The following is a 19,503-nucleotide window of genomic DNA, read 5'->3' on the forward strand; positions in this document are numbered from 1 at the left end:
AACGTAAACTCATTTATGTAAGTTTAACATTAAATGTTTATTTGAACTTATTCATGAAAAAAAAAAGATTGTAATATTGACATTATGACCATAATAGAGTAATAGATTGGGATGAGTAAGTGTAAAATAATATTAATATGTTTCAATTTTATTTTTAATTACTTGCAACATTTACAGACGATATTGTCACATATAATTAGCTTTGCATAAAAGCATGTTCGTTCAAGTATATTGCGTTTGTACAAAAGGAAACTCTGTTTATCATTCCATTTCATCTGGCAGAGTCAATTGGCAGTATGCAAAGGGGAAAACCCAATATATTTTAAAAAACAAAATAAAACACAAATAAAGTGACAAATGATGAAACAATTACTACCCAAAAGTATATATTTATTTAAATTTTTTATTTTTACAAAAGAAAATTAAGAACGGGAAAAGCTTTAATTATCAATGAAATCGAGAATACAATAATGATCTTGTGAAACTTAAGGTGGTTCATCTATCACTTCTGATTTGACGCCATGAAGTTTCCATGAATTGTCATATTTAGCAGCGTGTGCAATATCCATCAAATGTTGATATCTTCTTTTCTTTCTTGAAGATTCCCTAATTACTTGAGTCTCTGCACGTAACTCAATGTTTGGGTCCTTTAACATTCGTTCCTTTTCCTTTTGAAGCTCAATAACTTTCTCTTTGTTGACAGCATATGTTTTGTCTTTGCTGAGATATTGTAAGTTCTCAAGAAGGTTGTCCATGCTTTGCAATTTCCGGTATGGCCATCGTTTAATTCCCAATTTTGTACACATTCTCTTCAACTTATCTTCACTTACATTGAGCTCCCTTGCTGCTTGGGCTGCGGGTAAGTGGAAGAATTTTGAAATAGTATTTAAACCCCAGTGTTTAGAGGTTCTCTTGTCAAATACAATGATTTCAGTTGAGTTGGATAATTCAGCTACAACTGGAGGCGCCTCAAGTGAAACATCGTTCTGGCCACATAGCATGTCATTCACAAGACCACAGTCGAAATCTAATTGTTCGGCGGAGCAACAACTTTGTTGAATTTGGTGTAAAGTTTTACCTGTTGGAGATGAAGTTGGATTATTGAAGTGATAATCCAAGGGGTGGTTTTCAGCATGATTAAAAAAAGGACGGTAATCTTGTTCAGGAGAAGAAATAGGAATTTCTTTATCATCCTCATCCTCTAACTTCAAGAGTTTTATTCGAGGCCCTCGGGAAATTCCTAATATCCTGCACCTATTCTTTAATGTTGTGACACCAACCTTTAATTGTACCGCTGCTTCACTAATCGGAAGATGGAAATAACTTGAGATCATTTCCTTAGTGATCGTTCTTGAATCACACAAGGTTTTCTTCACCGGAGTGTTTTTTTTTTCCTCGACTGCAACCTCTTCCAAAGGTTTAGGTAAAACAGGTGGAACAACTTGGGCGACCGGCTCAGCGTCAATAACTTGTTCACCTTCAACAGATGGTTCTAGTAGTGTGTACAACTCATTCTCAATCTGCAAAAGAGAAGGTAGATTTAGTTCATTCCAAAAGGAAGTATCTTCAAAGTCAGAACAAGAAAGCGAATGAGAATGAGATGAGGATGAAACATAATTTGCCATTTGATTGGAAATGTTAAAGTATAAAGAAATAAAACAATTAAGGTGAAAGGGAAGGTTAATTGACGGCTGTAAGGAAATGATCAAACATAATTTTCTTATAAGAAAAACCAAGTGCTGCTTTCAAAGGAGCAAAGGACATGTCGGACTGACAAATTAATGGAAACAAAGTCTAATCACACACATTTCAGAATAAATTTTAAAAAAAAACGTCAAAAGGTAAACAGGGAATTGTTTTTTTTTGGTTTATTTGATCCTGTCTGGTTTTAGAGACCGCGTTTTAAAAGTTCTTTGGCATCCCAATTTGTGTTTTTTGGGGTATATTTAGGACTTTAGTTTTACCTTTTAAACACAGTATGAAAAGACGGTATACTGTTTTTTTTTTTTGACAATTGATTTTGTAAGTACGTGGATATCTGCTAAACTCCAAAACAATATGCTGATTTCGGAGGACTAAAGGACATGTAAAAAAAAGTTTTAATTTAAAAAAGTTTAATGTAATAACGGCCAAATAGGCCACTGAAAGAGGAAGATTTGCGGCAGTTCCTTTTTTTTTCTTAAATTTAATTTTAATTAATTATTTTATTTAAAATTATTTTAAAATATTATTTTTAAAGGTGATAACAGGAAGATCAAGTCAAACAAGATACTTTGGGTTAATTTGCATACATTTGTGTAGTTCAGGGACCCAAGTGTATTGTTTTTGACTTCAATAGCCTAATTGCAATTTCGTTTGAAGTTCGGTGACCTATTTGACTCTAATTCCAAGTTTAATTACACGCATTTCAAAACAAATAAAAAAAACAATACAAAAAAAATGTCAAAAGGTTAACCTGACTTTTTTTTTTTGTTTGCTTTATTTTTTCTAGTCTAGATTCTGTTTACGTTTTTGGTGTAAATTTAGGCCTATAGTTTTATATTCTAAATGCAGCATGAAAAGATGTTATATTGTTTTGGTTTTCCACTTCTTTTTTTTTTGTTAGTACGTGGTTATCCTCTGAAATCCGAGACAACCTCAGTGTACAAGGTTAATATTAGCTGCATTGTTTGCATCTTTAAGAACTGTCAATTTTTTTCATCATATTACAGGGATTGTTGCCTTGCTCTCCCCAACATTATCTATTTTTTTCATCTTTCTTCATTGATTTTATTTCTCATTCTTATAATATTTCATGTCAAATGGCGAATCATGCTTCGTCCTCTTCTCATTCTCAATTCATTTATTGTAATGATTTTGATGATGCGTCATTATTAGGCGAGCTAAATCTAGCTCCCCTTTATGATTTCGAGAATGATCTGTTAGGACCGATTGAACCACCAATTGGAAATAAACCACTTTATGAAGTAGGAATTGCAAATGAAATTGATCCGTTTGTTGACGTTGAACCCACCACTACACATGAGCGTGTTGATGATGGTGAATCTGCAGATGTGATGCCTGAAAAGAATGATAAGAAAAGATGGGTCAAGAGGACGTTTTGTGATTCAAGTACGGTAACTAAGGAAATGATTTCAAGCTTTTTCCATTTACCGATAAATGAAGCAGCCGTTCAATTGAAGATGGGACTTACAGTTTTAAAGGTTCGTTGCAGGGAATTAGGAATCTCCAAATGGCCTCAAAAGAAACTCTTGAGGCTGGATGATGACGAGGTAATTCCAACTCCCGCTTCTAGCCAGGTCATCTATTCAACTTTAGAAAATACCGAGGATTATATATGGGATTACCAATACCATGACTTTACTTTACCTCTCTGGGATTTTGAGGGTGATGCACAAGTTGTTCAAGAGACATCTAATCCGGGTATAATTGCTGCAGATGAAAAGCCTACCCCCAAAGATCCATGGAGTTTTGAAATGCTTTCTAAGTTATTTCATTTACCCGTTTCTCAGGCGGCAAGAAAAATGAAAGTTGGGGATGTAAAGTTTAAACAAATCTGCAGGAAATGTGGTGTCAATCGATGGCCGTATATGAAGTTGAAAAGTATGGATCGACTAATTCAAAGCGTTCAAACCATGAGTAAGTTCAAGAAAAAATCTAACCGGAATGAGAGGGTTAAAGAGCTACAAATGGAAAAAGAGCGGATGATGAGAGACCCAAGAGTTGAGTTTAGTTTCGAAACTATAAAAATCAGAAACTCTTCTTGGAGGAAGAAAAGATATAAGTACTTGACGAAGCTTTCTTATTCTGCACATGATGCAAGTTCATCTACAGCTGTTGATGTCAAATCTGAAGGGATTAATTAAGTTCTTTAATCTGTACGCTAAGCTTGTTATCCTGTCTTTAATTTTATGAATGAAATTTTTAGCTACTCATTTTTCCATCTAATTAAATCATGTTCAAATGAATACTTGCTATGGGTGCTTATTGATTGAAATTAAAATGTTTAACAGCTTTCAATAAAAATGTTATCTTTTTAGCTTCATCATGACATGCTGACTCCAGTTGAAATTGTTAGATTCCTGGGAAGGACTATTACAAAGATGTTTTATTAATAATTATAATTAAGTAATGCATGATTTATAAGCGTCTAAGAAAAAAGTTTTATAATACAACCACAATTTTAAATAGATTTAAGAGGGATAACAAAATACAAGCCATAAATAATGTACATATGCGTTAAAAAAAGTTTATCGTCTAACTTGTTTAATCGACTTTTGCCCTTTTACCTTTATCAAGACTTACTGATTTCTCTTTACTTGTAGCATCTTCTAGAATGTCAGTAGCATGTTTTGATGATTCATCGAAGTCTAACCTTCTCTTTGTTGGATTGCCCACCGTAAAAGTTTCTTCCACAATGTTGGATGAACGTGCATGTGGTGTTGCTTGTTGTTCACCAGTGTCTCTTGTTATGTCCTTACAAATACATGCTACTGAATAAGTCAATGTCGATGGATGATCTTCATTTAGAGCATTTATCCTTAGACCAACAACAAAATCAATAGCATCTAACTTTTGTTGGAATATTTCACTGTCCTCAACAGTTGTTGGCATTTCAATTCCAACTAACAACATTAGCCGGTGCACATCATGATTAAAGAGAATAGCTTGCACAATTGTAGAACCATCCGATATTTCAACATTTAACTTATACCTACAACGAGCAAAGAGAGTGAAAATAAGTTTAAAGTTAACTTGTTAACATAATAGATAAGATGTATATTCTGTTTGTATACCTCCTGACAGTGAGACCATCAGTTTGGCCACAGTATAAGCAATGGAGTTTTAATCCTTCGATGGAATTCACTATCTTGTTGCAATAGTTGCAACCAATATAATACTCAAGCGGACCAACATTCTTCATTCTAAGCTTCCCTCTAACCCATGCAATAGGTTTCTACAGGAAAACAGACGTGTGTTATAAAAACAGTTATTTTAAGAATATGGCTTGTTAATCATTATAGTATGCTATAGAGAAATTGGAAAAAATATATTACTCTATACCTGCTTTAATTCATTGTCAATTTCAGCAAAGGTGCACTTTGGTTGTTGCAATGCGTTTGAGAGTGTGAGAAAAGAGTCAAGATAAGTTTTGTCTACAATTGTTTTGTAGATAACGCTTAAGTTGTTGTCTTTCCTGTGAAATAAAAATCATATTTTTATAAATCAACATAAATATTAAGTAATACTTTGGAAGTTAGTTGGAAGAAATACCATTTATTAAGAACCGTTGCATGTTGTCCGGGTGGATTTACTTCGATAGTGGTATCATATCTCGTACTCAGTGTAATACCTATTTAAGTAGTAAAACACATGTAAAAATGTAATATGTTCGTTAATAGTATTAAATATTTATATAAAAAAAACATCATGTACCTTGGAATGCATTTACATGAACTCCCTGAGCAATAACAATCGGAAATTTGCCTTGACTAAGTTGTAAATCAATTTGAATTCCTTCAGTCATGACAAAGTTGCCCCATAGAGTGATGATAACAGGTTTTGATCTTTGCATTAACAAAAAAAACAATATTATAAAATAGAATGCATAACAATTAAGATTTAAAATATAATCAGTTTGAATATAAGTAAGAGTTAAAGTATAATACTCTTCATTGATGATCACAAACTCATTAATATTTTGTTGACCATTCCTTGTCGTAATGTATTGACGTGGTAGTTTGCAAATAACAATAGCTAGCACATCTGTAGTCATGAGTTGGAAAATAGCAGGAGAGGTTGCTGGCATATATACCTTGGAGAAATATAAGCAGAAATATAGTATGATAGATAACAGTAGTAAACTAATAAGCTTACTTATCAGTTGTCGAGATGACAAACATGCGTAAAAATCTGAGAATGGGGTTATGTGTGGCTGAACCGGTTCGTTGATGTTTATCTCATCTCCAGCAACAACATCTTCAATCATAGTTCTCCTTGTAATGTTCCACAAATTTCTATAATTTGGGTCTGGCAAATTGATGAATTCCCTAGCTGGTTTTACTGATGCATTTGAGATAGTGTATGTGCAGTGTAACTTCAACCTTTCATCAAGTACGTCTATCTCATTGTCATATAACATTGCCTGTACTTTGTTGCCCTGCACAAAGTTACAAGATTAAAAAAGTCTATAAGCTATGGTAGTTGTTGTATGTAAAATTCTTTAATATGGAGTAAAGAATACACATTTTAGAAATACATGAATTGAATATATAAATACTATTCGTTTGCATGATATGAATGACTTACTTCAGAATCTTGAAATATAATTGGTTTGTATTTTTTGCCTGGTGAAGATCTCGATTCTCTTACACTGTGTTTATGAACAACTGTTACTTTGCATTTCCATGCATGTAAATCGACAGTAACAGCTGGTATCAACACAAGATCGTCCATACTACAAAAGAAGAATAAAAGTCATGACAAGCTTACTTGTAAAAAGATGCAGCAATAATAAATTATTTTAGTATCATCTTGAAATATACTTGATAATTTCTCGGTAAACAATGTTTTGTGTAAAACTTGCTACAATGGATTCACTATCATCTGTACATATAAGTATTTTCAATGAACTTGCAGTCTTTGCACGCGACATTGCCACGTATAATTGCCCATGGCTAAAAACTGGCTCCTTCAAGTATATTCCCACAAAATCTAGGGTTTGACCTTGTGATTTATTAATTGTCATTGCAAAGCAAACTTTTATCGGGAATTGAGTTCTTTTGAATGGAATGACACATTTATCATCCTTCGATGTCTGAAGTGGTATCCTAGGTATCAATACATGTTTACCCTTGTATTCTCCGACTGCAATAACACAACTTATGATATGATCTCCAAACGCATCACATATAAGCCTTGTACCATTGCACAAACCTTCACATGGATTGAGATTCCTTAGTAATATCACAGGACATCTTTTTTTTAAGCACAACATATGTGGAGGCAATCCAGCAGGAGACAATGTGTGTAAATAATCTTGGCAATGTAAATATTTTGAATCGCTTGGTTCATCATAACTTATGTAAGTCTTATTTGCACCAGGGAACTTGTCTAACAAGAGAAAATTAATTTCGTCAACAAATTCATTCTTTGTTGTCAATATTGCTCTTTCCATCAATGAGTATGGATCATTGGAAAATAAGCCCAAATCTGGGTAGACAGATTCAAACAGAACGTCTAATGGTGGTCTACAACCATTATTTTTAATTAGAAAATGAGATGGAACTTTGATCTTGTTTTGCAAATCCATTTTTTCTGAACCATTACCAATCCTCATTAAATAATCAGCAAAGGTATGATCTTCCTGTGCACGCATGTTTTGCGTTAAAGTCAATCGTCGAATGTGTGGCCATATCAAACTTGACTTAACTAAACATGCTTCAATAAAATCTTCTTTTTTTCCATGCCTTACAATTGGCAGTGTCTGCCTAAAATCACCTCCAAATACAATGACTTTTCCACCAAATAAATCATTACACTCCATAATATCCTTTAAGCTTGTATCAAGACTCTCAATAATCTTTCGATTTGCCATCGAAGCCTCATCCCAAAGAATTAATTTGCATTCTTTGAGTAATCGGGCCTTAGCAGTTTGTTTGCCTATATTGCAAATGTGTTTATCATCCCCATCGAGTGGCAATTTGAAACGAGAGTGTGCAGTGCGACCGCCCGGAAGTATTGATGCGGCGATTCCAGAAGTTGCAGTTGCAAGAGCAAGAAAACCCCTAGATCTAACAGTCGCCAGTAAGCATCGATATAGAAAAGTCTTGCCTGTCCCTGCTGGTCCATCAACAAAATATATGCCGCCTTTGTTCGCAAAGACATTTTCAATGATAGTGTCAAATGCTGCACGTTGGCAAGCATTCAACTTCTGCACGCCTGCCAAGTCAGACTCGCTAACTTCCAAACTTCGCTCATACATTATTTCATGAGTCATTGTTGTTGCTATATCAAGTTCAGTAAACGTATCAACCAAGTTGTAATCATATAAGTTTTTGCCCATTTTGTGCAAGTTGTTTGCAATCAACTTGAGGACTAATGATTCACTTTCATCAATCGTGTGCAATCCATTCCTTAAGAAGTCTTGGCACATGTAAGATTTGTATTTTATCCAAAGTGAACGAGGATTTGAAAGATCACAAAAGATCAGAAGCATTGCAAATAACTTCCTCAAACTCGATGGCATTTGGAATAGCAACGCTTCATCTAGTGATTGTTCAATGATTGAATCTCCAGATAGAAGTCCGAGTTTTTCAGCTGCCTCACGGAAAGTTTCAGCAAAGTAACCATTAACAGTTTTTAAGGATTCAAACGATGTGGGTGCCCTTACGTTCATCAACAACATTCGCAAATAGTATCGTTCTCCTTCAGTTGGGTTAACAGTTACAAGCCTACCGATGACCTTCAGTTGTTTCCTTGGCTTCCAAGACTTTGTTGATTTGCACCAAACAAAATGGCAAGGGAATTCAACATAAAGCAAATTCATCATTTTCGCATATTCATTTGCTAGATTCATAGAAAAGAATTCTGTCAACATGGTACGACATGCTTCTTCCCTACTAACAATATGAATTATTCTTTCATGTCCATAAAAATTTATATATTGGGAATTTTCCAAATGCACTTGCAATTGAATAACAGCGGGTTTTAGCTCGGCTATTGCAAAACCATATATTCGCCATGCAGCTTCAGGGGGAGAAATCCATCGTGCATTCTGGTATTCTTTAATCTCGTCAATCACATAATCGCTCATGTTATCAGCCAAAGACATGCGAACTCTATCATGGCCTTTATAAATATATTTGTATATATACTTGACAGACTTAATGGTTGCACAAACCTCAACATTTATGTGGCAATCAAATTTCAACAATAATTGAGGATTATACGGAACGATCCATCGATTGTCAAGCTTAAACCCTTTAATCTGAACAAAAAAAGAGGTATTTCGTCTCTTATAAATAGGGTATGAGTCATCATCAAACCTAGTATCAGGACAGAATGAACGAGGGTACTTACTTTTGCAAGAGGGTGAAGTTTGGCATTTCTTTTGGACCATGCAAGGACATGTTTGATTAAGAGAACCACAAGGGCCATGAACCATATGTTTTTTTACAAGGTCATACAACGTTGGCTGCGTTTCCTTATTTGGGATTTCTGCACACACGTATTCGTCAACAAAAGAAGACGACGCCATCATGGATTTGTTTTTGAGAATAATAAGGAAATGAGCATGTGGAAGACCTCTTTTTTGGAATTCAATCACATATGTGTATGCAGAAATCTCACCAAAGAAATGTTTTTTTGTAATGTCATTCTTTAATTCTTGCAATTTAGCATGAAATACTCTTGCAACCAAATCTGGCCTATTCTGTGCCTCGTCATTGAATTCCAAAAGACGTTTAATTTCTGGCCAATTTGGATTGCATGTTATAGTTAGGAAAAAATCTGGTTTACCAAAGTTTTGGACAAGTGACATCGCATCCATATATCGCCCACGCATATCCCTAGGTCCTCCAATGAACGACGAAGGTAAGATAACTCTGCGACCAACATCATTACCAAATACCGCACCGGTACTGACACTGTCAACCAACCCTTGAAAATTCTCTGACCTACAAAGTTGTTGTTTCTTCCTAAAATAATCAAGACGTTGTGTTTCGACCTTGATATATATGTCAACAATAAATTGTTGAAACAGTCTGCCAGTATGTAGTAATAATGATGTGTCACCTGAACGCATTTGAAATTTGTATGCGTAATATTCCCTGCAAGATACTGAACGACGTTTTTTCCCTTCTCGGAATACGATTTCCTCAGCTTGAAGTAATTCTTCAACATTTGATACATCATTAGCATTGATATACAATGCACTGGCATATGTATTGCGAGTTGAAGTATTGTTTGGAAAAACTCGTTCAATACCCTCATGCCATCCAGCATCACCGAATGGGAACAACAAAGGGTACTGTAATGGATCATAACAACCATAATAATATTGGATATTCTGAGCACGACCACTGTGTGCGTATACCCTTATGTTCCTATTATCTCCAGAGCCCTCAAAATCTTCAATCCACACTGCAGCAACTTGAGAAGTTGTTGGTGCATTATAAATCCTCTGGTCAAGCGAAGGACATGATTGCAGCGAAATGCTAAACTCATCAGAATGCACAAGATCCTTAAGACTCCGAAAGAATTTAGCATATGGGTTGTGAGACATGACCTCGATAAGATCTGAGACAATTTTCTCATCTAAATGACCAACTTCGCAAACTCTATTCTCTACTTCATGATCAGTGTCGTAAAAATAGAGTTGTAGATTGCGGGGGGGACAACCATCAGGCAATAAGTCATTTATAAAATGGTAAATTTGTCCTTGCACTTTGAAAGTATAAATGCCTTTATTTCTCCTACACAAATCTTTTTCATAGTTATGAATACCAAGCGAAGTAAAAGCAAACGTGTTGTTGTAAGTCCTAACGCACGAACGGAAATTATTGTAGCTCTTATCAGGGCTGGTGTATAATGCCTTTAAAGTCGGTGGCATTCCGTTCGCCACAAGAACAACTTCACCCTTACAACAACAAAATCCAGGAGGTTCATATTGAAGTCGCTTCGCTCCACAATAAATACAATCAGGAATCGCGGATAACATAAATGTGTTTTTTGCATCATTTTGCAATGCGCCTGCTGATTACACAATTGTATTCATGTGTGTTTTATTTCCAAATGTCAAAAGCGCATGACATTTTGTTGGCCGCAGCACGAGCGGAAAAAATGAGAATAAAAAAAAGTCAACACCAACTAATAAATCGATTTTTGTTCTTTCAAATACGTTTGAACAAAAATGCGTAAATGGATGACATTTCACACCTGAAGAAATCGCCAATTGGTCATCCACAGAGGCATTACTATGATTGTTTGATGTTTCGCCTATTTGATTTTGTTGGGACAATTTTTTCCATGCGTCTTTATTTTTATTTCTTTTACGCTCACGCAATTCATCTTGCGTAAATCTTGTACGACCTCTTAATCGGTTGTTCATAACTCTAAGCACTGAACAATCATAAATAACTATATTTGCTAAACACGCAGAAGCAAAATTAAAATTAACAAAACGTAAACGTAACGAAAACAAACCAATATAATGTACAGAAAAAAATAGAACTTAAAAATTAATGTTATTTAAAACAATAGTCAATATAGATGCAGTAACCAATTGTTATTTTTTGGTAATAATATTGCATTTGAAATGTATATTTTGTGATATCAAATATGAGAAATTGACCTCTGATTTGATCGAGTAAAAGTTTATTCATGTTCTCCTGAATTAGTAGGAGAAATTGATATTTTGTATAGATAAAGTTGTAAATGGATGAATGGGAATTTTATTCTACAAATGTACCCATTACATCACTATAGTAATGATTTATTATAATACCAAGATAACAATTATATTATATTATATTCTTTTTTTATTAGTATTATATTGTCTGAGATCATGGGAGGAGAGTTTTTTGAATTGTAAATGCATGCTTTGTATCCCACTTTCATTTGTTTATTTCCACACCGGTTCAATCATGCATAAACCTACATTTTTCATTTGATAAATCCAATCCTTGTTTTACTTTAGAATTTTGGATGGTTGCCTACTTGCAACACAAATAAAGGAGCAAGAAGGAAATAATTCTCATGGAAAATCTTCATTTTTATTTGTGCACTTGGAATTTGAAATTTGGAATTTGAATCCTACACATCCTGATTATTGTGCTGCATGGAGTAAATAATTTCGAATAAATGGGTGCTGACGTGCTCATATGTGGATCGGGTTTATGGTTGATTTATTTGCATCGGTCTAAAATTGGGATGGCTTGGTTGTATTTGCCTATTTGGTTAGGTCTAGTTTTTTTGGGTAAAGCCAATTAAGATTATCTTTTGAAAGAATATCAACAAATGAACATGGTTAAAAAATTCGTTGGGAAAAAAATTTATGGCTCATCATCCACTATCCTATGCAATAACAAAATAAATTTTGAACATTTGTTTCTTTTGTCTTATCGTTTTTTTTAAAGCAGATTTTGTTTCCTATACTTTTTTTTTTGTTATTTGAATTATAAACCTATAATTGATTTAATATTTGTATTATTTTTTCAGTTATTTTCATCATAACTATATAATTAAATTGAATCGAAAAATAAATAAAATAAACAAAAGTGTAATACCCCGTATTTTCCTAACATTATTATTTTATCCTAAGGCGTTGACATTCATAAGTTATGATCTTCAGATATTTCAAAAGAATTTTTATAAGTGAGTATAGTTGTTATTAAGCTGCGATCGTACGTCTCGGTCACGAACCGTAAAAATTTTAAGAGCTAGTATTCGGACCCGTTTGTCATAGGAAATGGATTTTTAGACACCATACTATTATTCTTGAATTTCCTATTTAATTAAATCAGCTCATAGCAGCGAAAATTTATTTTGATCGTACCTCGCTAAATTTCGCGGTGTACCGAACCTAGCCCAATTTTGAGGGTTAGTCTGGAATAAATTTTTAGTTTCGGAAATTATTCTATCTGGATTATTTTCCACCGAAACTTTATCTGTTTGGACCACAACTGATATGTTGTGGAGATATTTTATTATTTTATTATATTTTTCCCAAATCTTATCCTATAAGCTAAGAGTGATGGGAAAATATAAAAGCCAAATATTCCCATTTCTTCATTCCCATTCGTGAGTTCAAGAGGAGAGGAGAGAGAGTGAATTCATCTTCTTCACCAATCTTCAAGATCCATAGCCAAATTTCCTTCTCAACTCTCAATTTGTTCGGTAAATCTTCGATTTTATTCGGTAAATAGCTCTATATTCCTTCCTAGATCATGAATCTATGCTTAGTTTCTTGGTATTTGTTGTTTTGGTGTTGATTTGATCCTAGGATTTAAGGTGAAATTTGGGGAAAATCATCCAAGATCACTTCTAAGGAATTGTTGACCACTTTGAGGTAAGGAATCCCTTAAGTTGGAGTAGTCACTTGAAATTGGATAATTGATTTTTTTGGTTGATATATATATATATGTATAAATTGTTGGGATGATGAGAAGTGGTAGTTGATATGCCTAAATATCTAAGTTAGAAGTGCTAGTATATAGTATATATATATACGTGTGATGTATGTATATGGATATGTATGTATCACAACAACAAGATGTTGTATGTTGATGGAGTGTTGTTGGTTAAGAGCTTATACTTGTGGAAATATTGGAGAAAAATCAGGGTAGTCTCTGGCAGTAACTTCCGAAATTTATTGGGAAAAATTGGTAAGGTATTTTGATGCCATTTTCTTCAGATATGTAGTTCAATAAGTCTAGAACCCGCATATAAAATTTCATAATGATCGGAGTAGTGGAAGTATGGTTTTCGAATTTTTCTCCAAAACTGGTCCAGAGAGAAAAATTCTGGACAGCACACTGCCAAGGGCAAAGATGGAATTTTCTGTGTTCATTCGCGGATTAAAATGATCAAAACTTTTTATGGACATCAAGTACTATGAGTTGGGGTTCTACCATAAAAATTTAAAGTGAAAAAGAGTTCGGGAACTATCTTTACCGGCTCAAACTTTCGGACTGCGTCAAGCTGAATTCTCTTATTGTTATATGGAAATATTGAGATAAAGATTATATATGGATGTTGGCAAATGGATTATGAGATGGTGATTCTTGGATGATTAATAGCTTATGAGTATATTAGCGATGGATTAAAGGGGGACTTAAAGTTTAATGGTAACTTAATAATGATGATGGTGTTATGAGTTAGTGATGGATATGGGAGGTAGCGAATTGGTTTTAAGGAAACTGTGTTATATACGACTTGGGTTTTTCCATTACTGTTTCCATTTCCATTACCGGGCTGTTATTTTCAGATTTCTCATTTATATTCGGAATATATTGTTATTTTTGAATTATTTCTTGCCAATTTATGTTCTGTTATTATTATTGATGTACATGTTTATTGTACCGAATTCTCCTATATTATTATTGATGTACATGTTTATTGTACCGAATTCTCCTACTATATTTCTGTCTCATGTGTTTATTGTACCGAATTCTCCTACTATATTTCTGTCTCATGTATTATTAGAAGATGATCCGGGCAAACCCTTTCCTTTCATTTTTCCCTAACATTTCATTCGGCAGAGAAGTAAACAGAATAATTTTTTTTTGTTTTCTTTACCCCTCATTTCTTGTTGGAGCTCATATTCACCTTGCTGTTGCCGTGGATGGGTTTGGCTAGTTATTTCATGTTGTCTTTATCATATATTTTGAAGGTCAGTTTGAATTTATATTCTGTCTCTTTTGGATATTCGCGTATTGTTCTTTGTAATATATGCAGTTATAGATTATATACATTTTTTGTCATGTGCAAGATATATGTCAGAAATATTTGTATATGTAGATTCCTAATGTAAAGATGTATTTTAGTATACATTAAATTAATAATAACGATATGGAAAAGGTTCTTCCTCTATTTTTTTTTCCAAACATATTCAGTTGACATAGGAAATGAGTTACCAACAACAGAACTTAACTTTTACAACATAAGATTTAATTTTAGACTTACAGGTTGTGAAGCGGCGTAGAATTACATTTGTAATGTGAAGATGTATTTTAGTATACATTAAATTAATAATAATGATATAACAAAAGGTTCTTTCTCTGTTTTTTCCCCAAACATATTCAGTTCATAAAGAAAATGATTTACCAAGAACATAACTTAACTTTCACAACATAAGATATAATTTTAGACTAACAGGTTGTGAAGNAGAATTCTCACCTATCAGAATGGATGCAAGCCATGCCGCTGTTTACAGGTACGTTGAAAAGAAGGTTTTTCCTGCACTGAGAAAAGAAGTAATGTAACATATTTCACACCATGAAAGTGGCAAGTTACTGTAAAAGTGCTTCAAAAGAATAAAGATGGTCTACTTAATTTGTCTAATGAAGCAGATGAATATAAATAATTATGAACTCACAGGTTGCAAAGCAGTGTAGAGTTCGAAGGTTTCAGGGAATTTGAGGTATATTATGGTGTTCAAACTCGTGGAGAAAGGCTGTATTTTATGTGCACTCAGAAAAGCACTTTCAAAAAAGAAAGGTCCGTGACTACAATAATTAAAGCATTAGTATGAGACAAGTTCTCTTAACATATTTTCCCGTAACTTGCGGTATTGTGTTCCTTTTCATTGTCAGTTAAATATTATGTTATTTATATGTTTTGGAATATTGTGTTTGGTGCCCGACGTTACCCGTTCGAAATGATATAATTATAGAGTTTTTTAAAAAAAGTGGGTAGTTGGGCCCACAAAGATGGTACTGAAGAAACGATAATATATTTCTCCATATATTCTTTTGTATGTTTATTTATTAAAAATTGTAATGTGGCAGACATTGCTTTGGGAATTGGCCTACCACAAAGGTAAAAACACTATAGTGGCACAAGATCCAAACTATTTTTTATAATAATGTGTCAAGACATTTTGTTCGTAATTGGTCCACCACAAAAGCAAAAACACTATAGCGTCACAAGACCCAAACTATTTTTGTAATCACTATAATATAATATTGAAGCCTAAATTATGTTTAGATAGTGTGCGTATATAATATCCAAAGCAGGCCCATGAAAATAGTGTCAAAGTTGTATTTAAGCAGCCTGAAATTGGAAGGTCGATCATCGGCAAGGGCAAATATGGCATTCTGTTTGCAAAGCACATCAATAAAAGCACAAGGTACAAAGAAATGTCATCGGAAAAAGTCTTGGGCAAATTATACTGAGCTTTTATATGTTATAGTGATATATTGTACTAGTTGTGTTTAAAATAACCACATATCTTAAGTATTCTTGTGTATTTTTATGTTCCTATTTCTTATTAATTACATAATTAGTACAATTTTTATGGATGTTAGACTAACTGGATATTTAAATATACAAACTTACAACTTAATTGTATAATTTAAATAATATATTATTTTATGTTGTACTAAAAAATGTGGACACAACCAATGACCTTGTGGTCTAGTGACACCCGGTTGCACCCCCATGTGAAAGGGGTGGGTTCGAGTCTCAGTGGAGGTGCTGCTGTCTCTTTGTGCTTCAGTAGGTTGAGAAAGTAGTTATGCACAGATACTACATTGTAACAGAGTCAGTAGTACTCAAAAAATGGGGGTGTGCCCTATTGCTAAGCCTAGCTCTACTAACCCAATTGTTATACCATGGACTAGGGTTCATATTACATTGTGAACTTTGATACAAAAATTTTGTACATTCAGTTAACACATTCTATATCTGCAGTTAACAATTTCTGTACATGTAGTTACAAGTACAGAAACTATACAGAATGTGTCAACTACAGATAAAGAATTTGAAGGTTATATTTGGACAAGAGTCTACAATGCAAGGTAGACCATAGTCCATAGTGTAATTTGCCAAAATACGCGGCAAACAACTTAGGGGGCTAAAAGTGTCATTTTTCCTAATTTCTATAAAATTGATCCCAGTTTTCTTGATTTTCTCCATTCACTTGGGCACAAACCAACATCCACAGCAGGAAGTTGAAAAACCAGGAAGCTGTAACTATTCAAGTTAAAGACTTTAAAGCTAAACCAAAACTTTGTCCTATAAAGTTAATCCACAAGTCAGGTAACTATTGGACAGTAAGAATTAATCCAAGAGAACAACACAGAACATTCTGCAAAATTACATTAATAAAAAGGATAGAAGAAAGTTACAATAAAGTGAAAGTATGGTGCTTTTCTTCTGTTTTTCATTCACTGTTTGGGAAATACCTGAGTGGGGGCTGAAAATGGTAGGAAGATGCCTCGATAGATCACTAAACTTTTAACTATTCTTGAATTCGTGCCAGTCATCAAGAAGCTCTCTTAGGAGGTGCCATATTATGAATGAGCGATACTGTTGTAGCAATTGAGAAGATCTGTATCACAAATCCTGCAGAAAAGAAAGAAAGTAAAGTGTATATCATTACACTGGGCATTTTATGTAATTATCTAGAGGAATTTCGGACTTAATCTAGAGAGCTTACCAAGTATAGTAGCAATAATCTTCACGACTTCAAGGTTTGGTGGCAGCATGCTATTGAAATTTTGAACAACCTAAAAAAAGACACAAGATAAAAATGAGTTTTAAAATTCACAATTCAAAAGAAGCTCATCTATATGGACAACAGCAGTAAAAAAGTCAATATTCAAGGGTTAAACAAAAAAGTGGATCAAACCACCTCACTTGAAAAGGGATAAATAATAATCATCACCAAGGTAAAAAAAGAAATACAAGTATAAGAATGAGAAACCGAGTAAAATATGCTAAATGACAAAATACCCAACTATGAGTAAAGTGAAAGGTTTAAACTTCAAGAAAGCCACTCTAAGTTCATGTAACAACTGATTCTGTTTCATCCACGGAACACCATAATAACTAGGCTTGAATTGTCTTTTTCAATTAAGAAACCATCAAACAATACACAAATGTACACATGCATACTTTGTCAAAGAAGCTAAAAGGGATTGAACAAAAATGTTGGCTCTATAGCGCATTTGTAGATCATTTTCACCTAAAAAGAGTAGAAATGAGAAAATTTCTATGTTGTCATTCTAAGTATAGAAGTTGAGAACAAATTGGCAGTCTTCTTGTTCAAGATTAGTAGATTACCATGCTAACATGCCAAAACCCAGTGATTAGCCAATCTTGTCCTTTAGAAAGCACATTTTAGATTCCATCTAAGACTACAATCTCTCTAGGCAGGACTAAACAGTCTGCAGCATTGCACTGAGATTTAGAGGGAAGGCAACATCAATGACTTCAACGTCAGGTCTTGAGAAATATATAAGAAATAAACTTTCTTCATCACAAATTGCATGTTTTGAAGGGTTATTTGCACTAAATATATCTAAAAGATCATGCACTATTGTCGAATATGATAGTGAAATTCTACACACAACCTTGTAGTTGTTCCATTGAATTTGAATTTCTTTCACAAGCACCTACAGCAATATTTAATTTTTGAACAACAAATTCTTTCCCATATTCCTCTACTTTGCAAACCCTGGTTGAATTTTTCAAAGAATAAAACAAATTTCAAACTTCCCAAAGTCATTCTTGCTCAGAGAAATTTTATAACTTCAAGCTATAGAAACAAGGTTACAAATATATGAAAGGATCAGTCTTGTATCAAACAGTAAATGATTAATGATCCTGTAAATTTACCTCCAAAAGATTGTGACTCCTAGCAAAACACGCAGCAGGCAATATTATAGCTGCCGATGATCCTAGCACATAAAACTTCAAAAAGTTTGATCTGCTGCGCTTTCGACCTTCAGCACAAAAAGAACACATTATCTTTCAATGAAAAATGCACAACCATTAACTCATTACCTGAGAATGACAAGAATTGGAGAATAATGAATAATAAATACCTAATTCCCCACTTATAATAGAGATGAAGCCTAATGCAACAGAAGAGAAAGCACATCCGTCCAAAGTCTCTGTCTTTGCTGCTGCCAAAAATGTGCTTGCTGCTATTATCAATTGAACAATAGCCTGCAATTAATAATGCAGCTCAAGTAAAAGTGAAACAATTGCAATCCTCAGAGACTCACGACCACACCAACTTAGCAAATGAAAAACAACAATTCTGGCAATTGCAATCAACAGCAAGTAAATAAAGGTTGAAGCTCTTCATACCTGAATGAATATGATTTTGGAAAGTCGAGATTTTCCTTTGGCAACTTTTTGATATCCTGACACCAAAAACACGAATTAATTTATCAAAAACAGAAAATCACAAAACCCTAACAGAAACAGACTTGAAAAGGGAAAAAGGTAATTTACGGGAGTCGACCACCATTCGGTAGGAGAAATCGGAGCCATCGGTTCCAGACGGCCGCCGACTAGCCGCCGATGTTCTTTGATGCATCTCTCTCCACTTACTAGCAGTGTGTATTCGGGGTATAGACAGAGCACTCCTAGAATGACGAGCTGATGTATCTAATACGTAGTATCTAATATCTAAATTTATTTACACATTTAGAAATGATTAATACTTTTAAATAACACTCTCTTTTTAATGTGATTTACCTCTATAGTTTGAACCTTTGAAGGTTATTACATTATTGTAAATTTATTTTATACACACTTCAATATAGTAGATGCAAATTTCCTTTATCATTTAAAAAATAATGTTAACATATTAATAAGTTATATTAAAGTTATAGTATAACTCATTCAATAGTCTTCTCTTAACATATTAAGAACATGACCTGCAAAATAAGGTGTATCTAGAGAGGATTTGGTGAGATTGCTTTTGCTTTGGGTTGCCCCTCTTATGTAACCCCCCCCCCCCCCCCCCCCCCAAAAAAAAAAAAAAAA

The 19,503-nt window shown here is 33.8% G+C and overlaps 5 protein-coding genes and 2 long non-coding RNA genes across 10 annotated transcripts; 3 read left to right on the forward strand and 4 right to left on the reverse strand.

The window, feature by feature from the left end:
• Positions 1-485: 485 nt before the first annotated feature.
• LOC116029575 (protein RKD1-like) lies at positions 486-1,001 on the reverse strand. Its single transcript, XM_031271628.1, has one exon. It carries the CDS (start codon positions 999-1,001, stop codon positions 486-488), a length of 516 nt encoding a protein of 171 aa, XP_031127488.1.
• A 17-nt stretch (positions 1,002-1,018) lies between these two features.
• Positions 1,019-1,741, reverse strand: LOC116013983. Its single transcript, XM_031253964.1, has 2 exons — positions 1,281-1,741; positions 1,019-1,078 (listed from the first exon to the last, which is right to left on the reverse strand). Exons 1-2 carry the CDS (start codon positions 1,623-1,625, stop codon positions 1,028-1,030), a joined length of 396 nt encoding a protein of 131 aa, XP_031109824.1. The 5' UTR covers positions 1,626-1,741; the 3' UTR covers positions 1,019-1,027.
• A 983-nt stretch (positions 1,742-2,724) lies between these two features.
• On the forward strand, positions 2,725-3,639 carry LOC116006005 (protein RKD2-like). The gene is made up of 2 exons (XM_031246282.1): positions 2,725-3,272; positions 3,439-3,639. Exons 1-2 carry the CDS (start codon positions 2,802-2,804, stop codon positions 3,526-3,528), a joined length of 561 nt encoding a protein of 186 aa, XP_031102142.1. The 5' UTR covers positions 2,725-2,801; the 3' UTR covers positions 3,529-3,639.
• A 530-nt stretch (positions 3,640-4,169) lies between these two features.
• Positions 4,170-17,231, reverse strand: LOC116031492 (replication protein A 70 kDa DNA-binding subunit B-like). The gene is made up of 11 exons (XM_031273721.1): positions 17,162-17,231; positions 16,908-17,067; positions 14,899-14,963; positions 6,310-6,457; positions 5,878-6,160; positions 5,670-5,766; positions 5,437-5,567; positions 5,275-5,353; positions 5,065-5,197; positions 4,797-4,957; positions 4,170-4,714 (listed from the first exon to the last, which is right to left on the reverse strand). The coding sequence occupies exons 2-11, from the start codon at positions 16,986-16,988 to the stop codon at positions 4,267-4,269; spliced, it is 1,626 nt and encodes a 541-aa protein (XP_031129581.1). The 5' UTR covers positions 16,989-17,067; positions 17,162-17,231; the 3' UTR covers positions 4,170-4,266.
• LOC116031501 lies at positions 12,792-14,829 on the forward strand. Of its 4 annotated transcripts, XR_004100603.1 has the most exons (4): positions 12,792-12,897; positions 13,004-13,069; positions 14,318-14,392; positions 14,688-14,829. It is a non-coding gene; the product is annotated as an uncharacterized LOC116031501 (long non-coding RNA). The 4 variants fall into 4 exon arrangements; XR_004100604.1 differs by lacking the exon at positions 14,688-14,829 and having other exon boundaries at positions 14,262-14,592; XR_004100601.1 differs by lacking the exon at positions 14,688-14,829 and having other exon boundaries at positions 14,318-14,592.
• On the forward strand, positions 14,888-15,887 carry LOC116031518. The gene is made up of 2 exons (XR_004100605.1): positions 14,888-14,935; positions 15,100-15,887. It is a non-coding gene; the product is annotated as an uncharacterized LOC116031518 (long non-coding RNA).
• On the reverse strand, positions 16,988-19,051 carry LOC116029611. Its single transcript, XM_031271661.1, has 6 exons — positions 18,967-19,051; positions 18,820-18,875; positions 18,552-18,675; positions 18,343-18,449; positions 17,162-17,231; positions 16,988-17,067 (listed from the first exon to the last, which is right to left on the reverse strand). The coding sequence occupies exons 1-6, from the start codon at positions 19,049-19,051 to the stop codon at positions 16,988-16,990; spliced, it is 522 nt and encodes a 173-aa protein (XP_031127521.1).
• Between the last annotated feature and the right edge of the window lie 452 nt (positions 19,052-19,503).

Source organism: Ipomoea triloba, chromosome 1 (genome assembly GCF_003576645.1).
Source record: "Ipomoea triloba cultivar NCNSP0323 chromosome 1, ASM357664v1".
Lineage (NCBI taxonomy): Eukaryota > Viridiplantae > Streptophyta > Magnoliopsida > Solanales > Convolvulaceae > Ipomoea > Ipomoea triloba.

What these genes read in the sequence shown, in the direction of transcription:
- LOC116029611 (XM_031271661.1), bottom strand. Translation starts at nt 19,051, where the DNA reads ATGCATCAAAGAACATCGGCGGCTAGTCGGCGGCCGTCTGGAACCGAT. An exon ending in TATTATAAGTGGGGAATTAG is followed by an intron (nt 18,450 to 18,551) that starts GTATTTATTATT and finishes TTTGTGCTGAAG; the next exon opens with GTCGAAAGCGCAGCAGATCA. An exon ending in GATTATTGCTACTATACTTG is followed by an intron (nt 17,068 to 17,161) that starts GTAAGCTCTCTA and finishes TCTTTTCTGCAG; the next exon opens with GATTTGTGATACAGATCTTC.
- LOC116029575 (XM_031271628.1), bottom strand. Translation starts at nt 1,001, where the DNA reads ATGCTATGTGGCCAGAACGATGTTTCACTTGAGGCGCCTCCAGTTGTA.
- LOC116006005 (XM_031246282.1), top strand. Translation starts at nt 2,802, where the DNA reads ATGGCGAATCATGCTTCGTCCTCTTCTCATTCTCAATTCATTTATTGT. An exon ending in TGAGGCTGGATGATGACGAG is followed by an intron (nt 3,273 to 3,438) that starts GTAATTCCAACT and finishes TAATTGCTGCAG; the next exon opens with ATGAAAAGCCTACCCCCAAA.
- LOC116031492 (XM_031273721.1), bottom strand. Translation starts at nt 16,988, where the DNA reads ATGACTGGCACGAATTCAAGAATAGTTAAAAGTTTAGTGATCTATCGA. An exon ending in CATTTTCAGCCCCCACTCAG is followed by an intron (nt 14,964 to 16,907) that starts GTATTTCCCAAA and finishes TTCTTTTCTCAG; the next exon opens with TGCAGGAAAAACCTTCTTTT. An exon ending in GCAACGGTTCTTAATAAATG is followed by an intron (nt 5,198 to 5,274) that starts GTATTTCTTCCA and finishes TTTATTTCACAG; the next exon opens with GAAAGACAACAACTTAAGCG.
- LOC116013983 (XM_031253964.1), bottom strand. Translation starts at nt 1,625, where the DNA reads ATGGCAAATTATGTTTCATCCTCATCTCATTCTCATTCGCTTTCTTGT. An exon ending in AAGCAGCGGTACAATTAAAG is followed by an intron (nt 1,079 to 1,280) that starts GTTGGTGTCACA and finishes CATCTCCAACAG; the next exon opens with GTAAAACTTTACACCAAATT.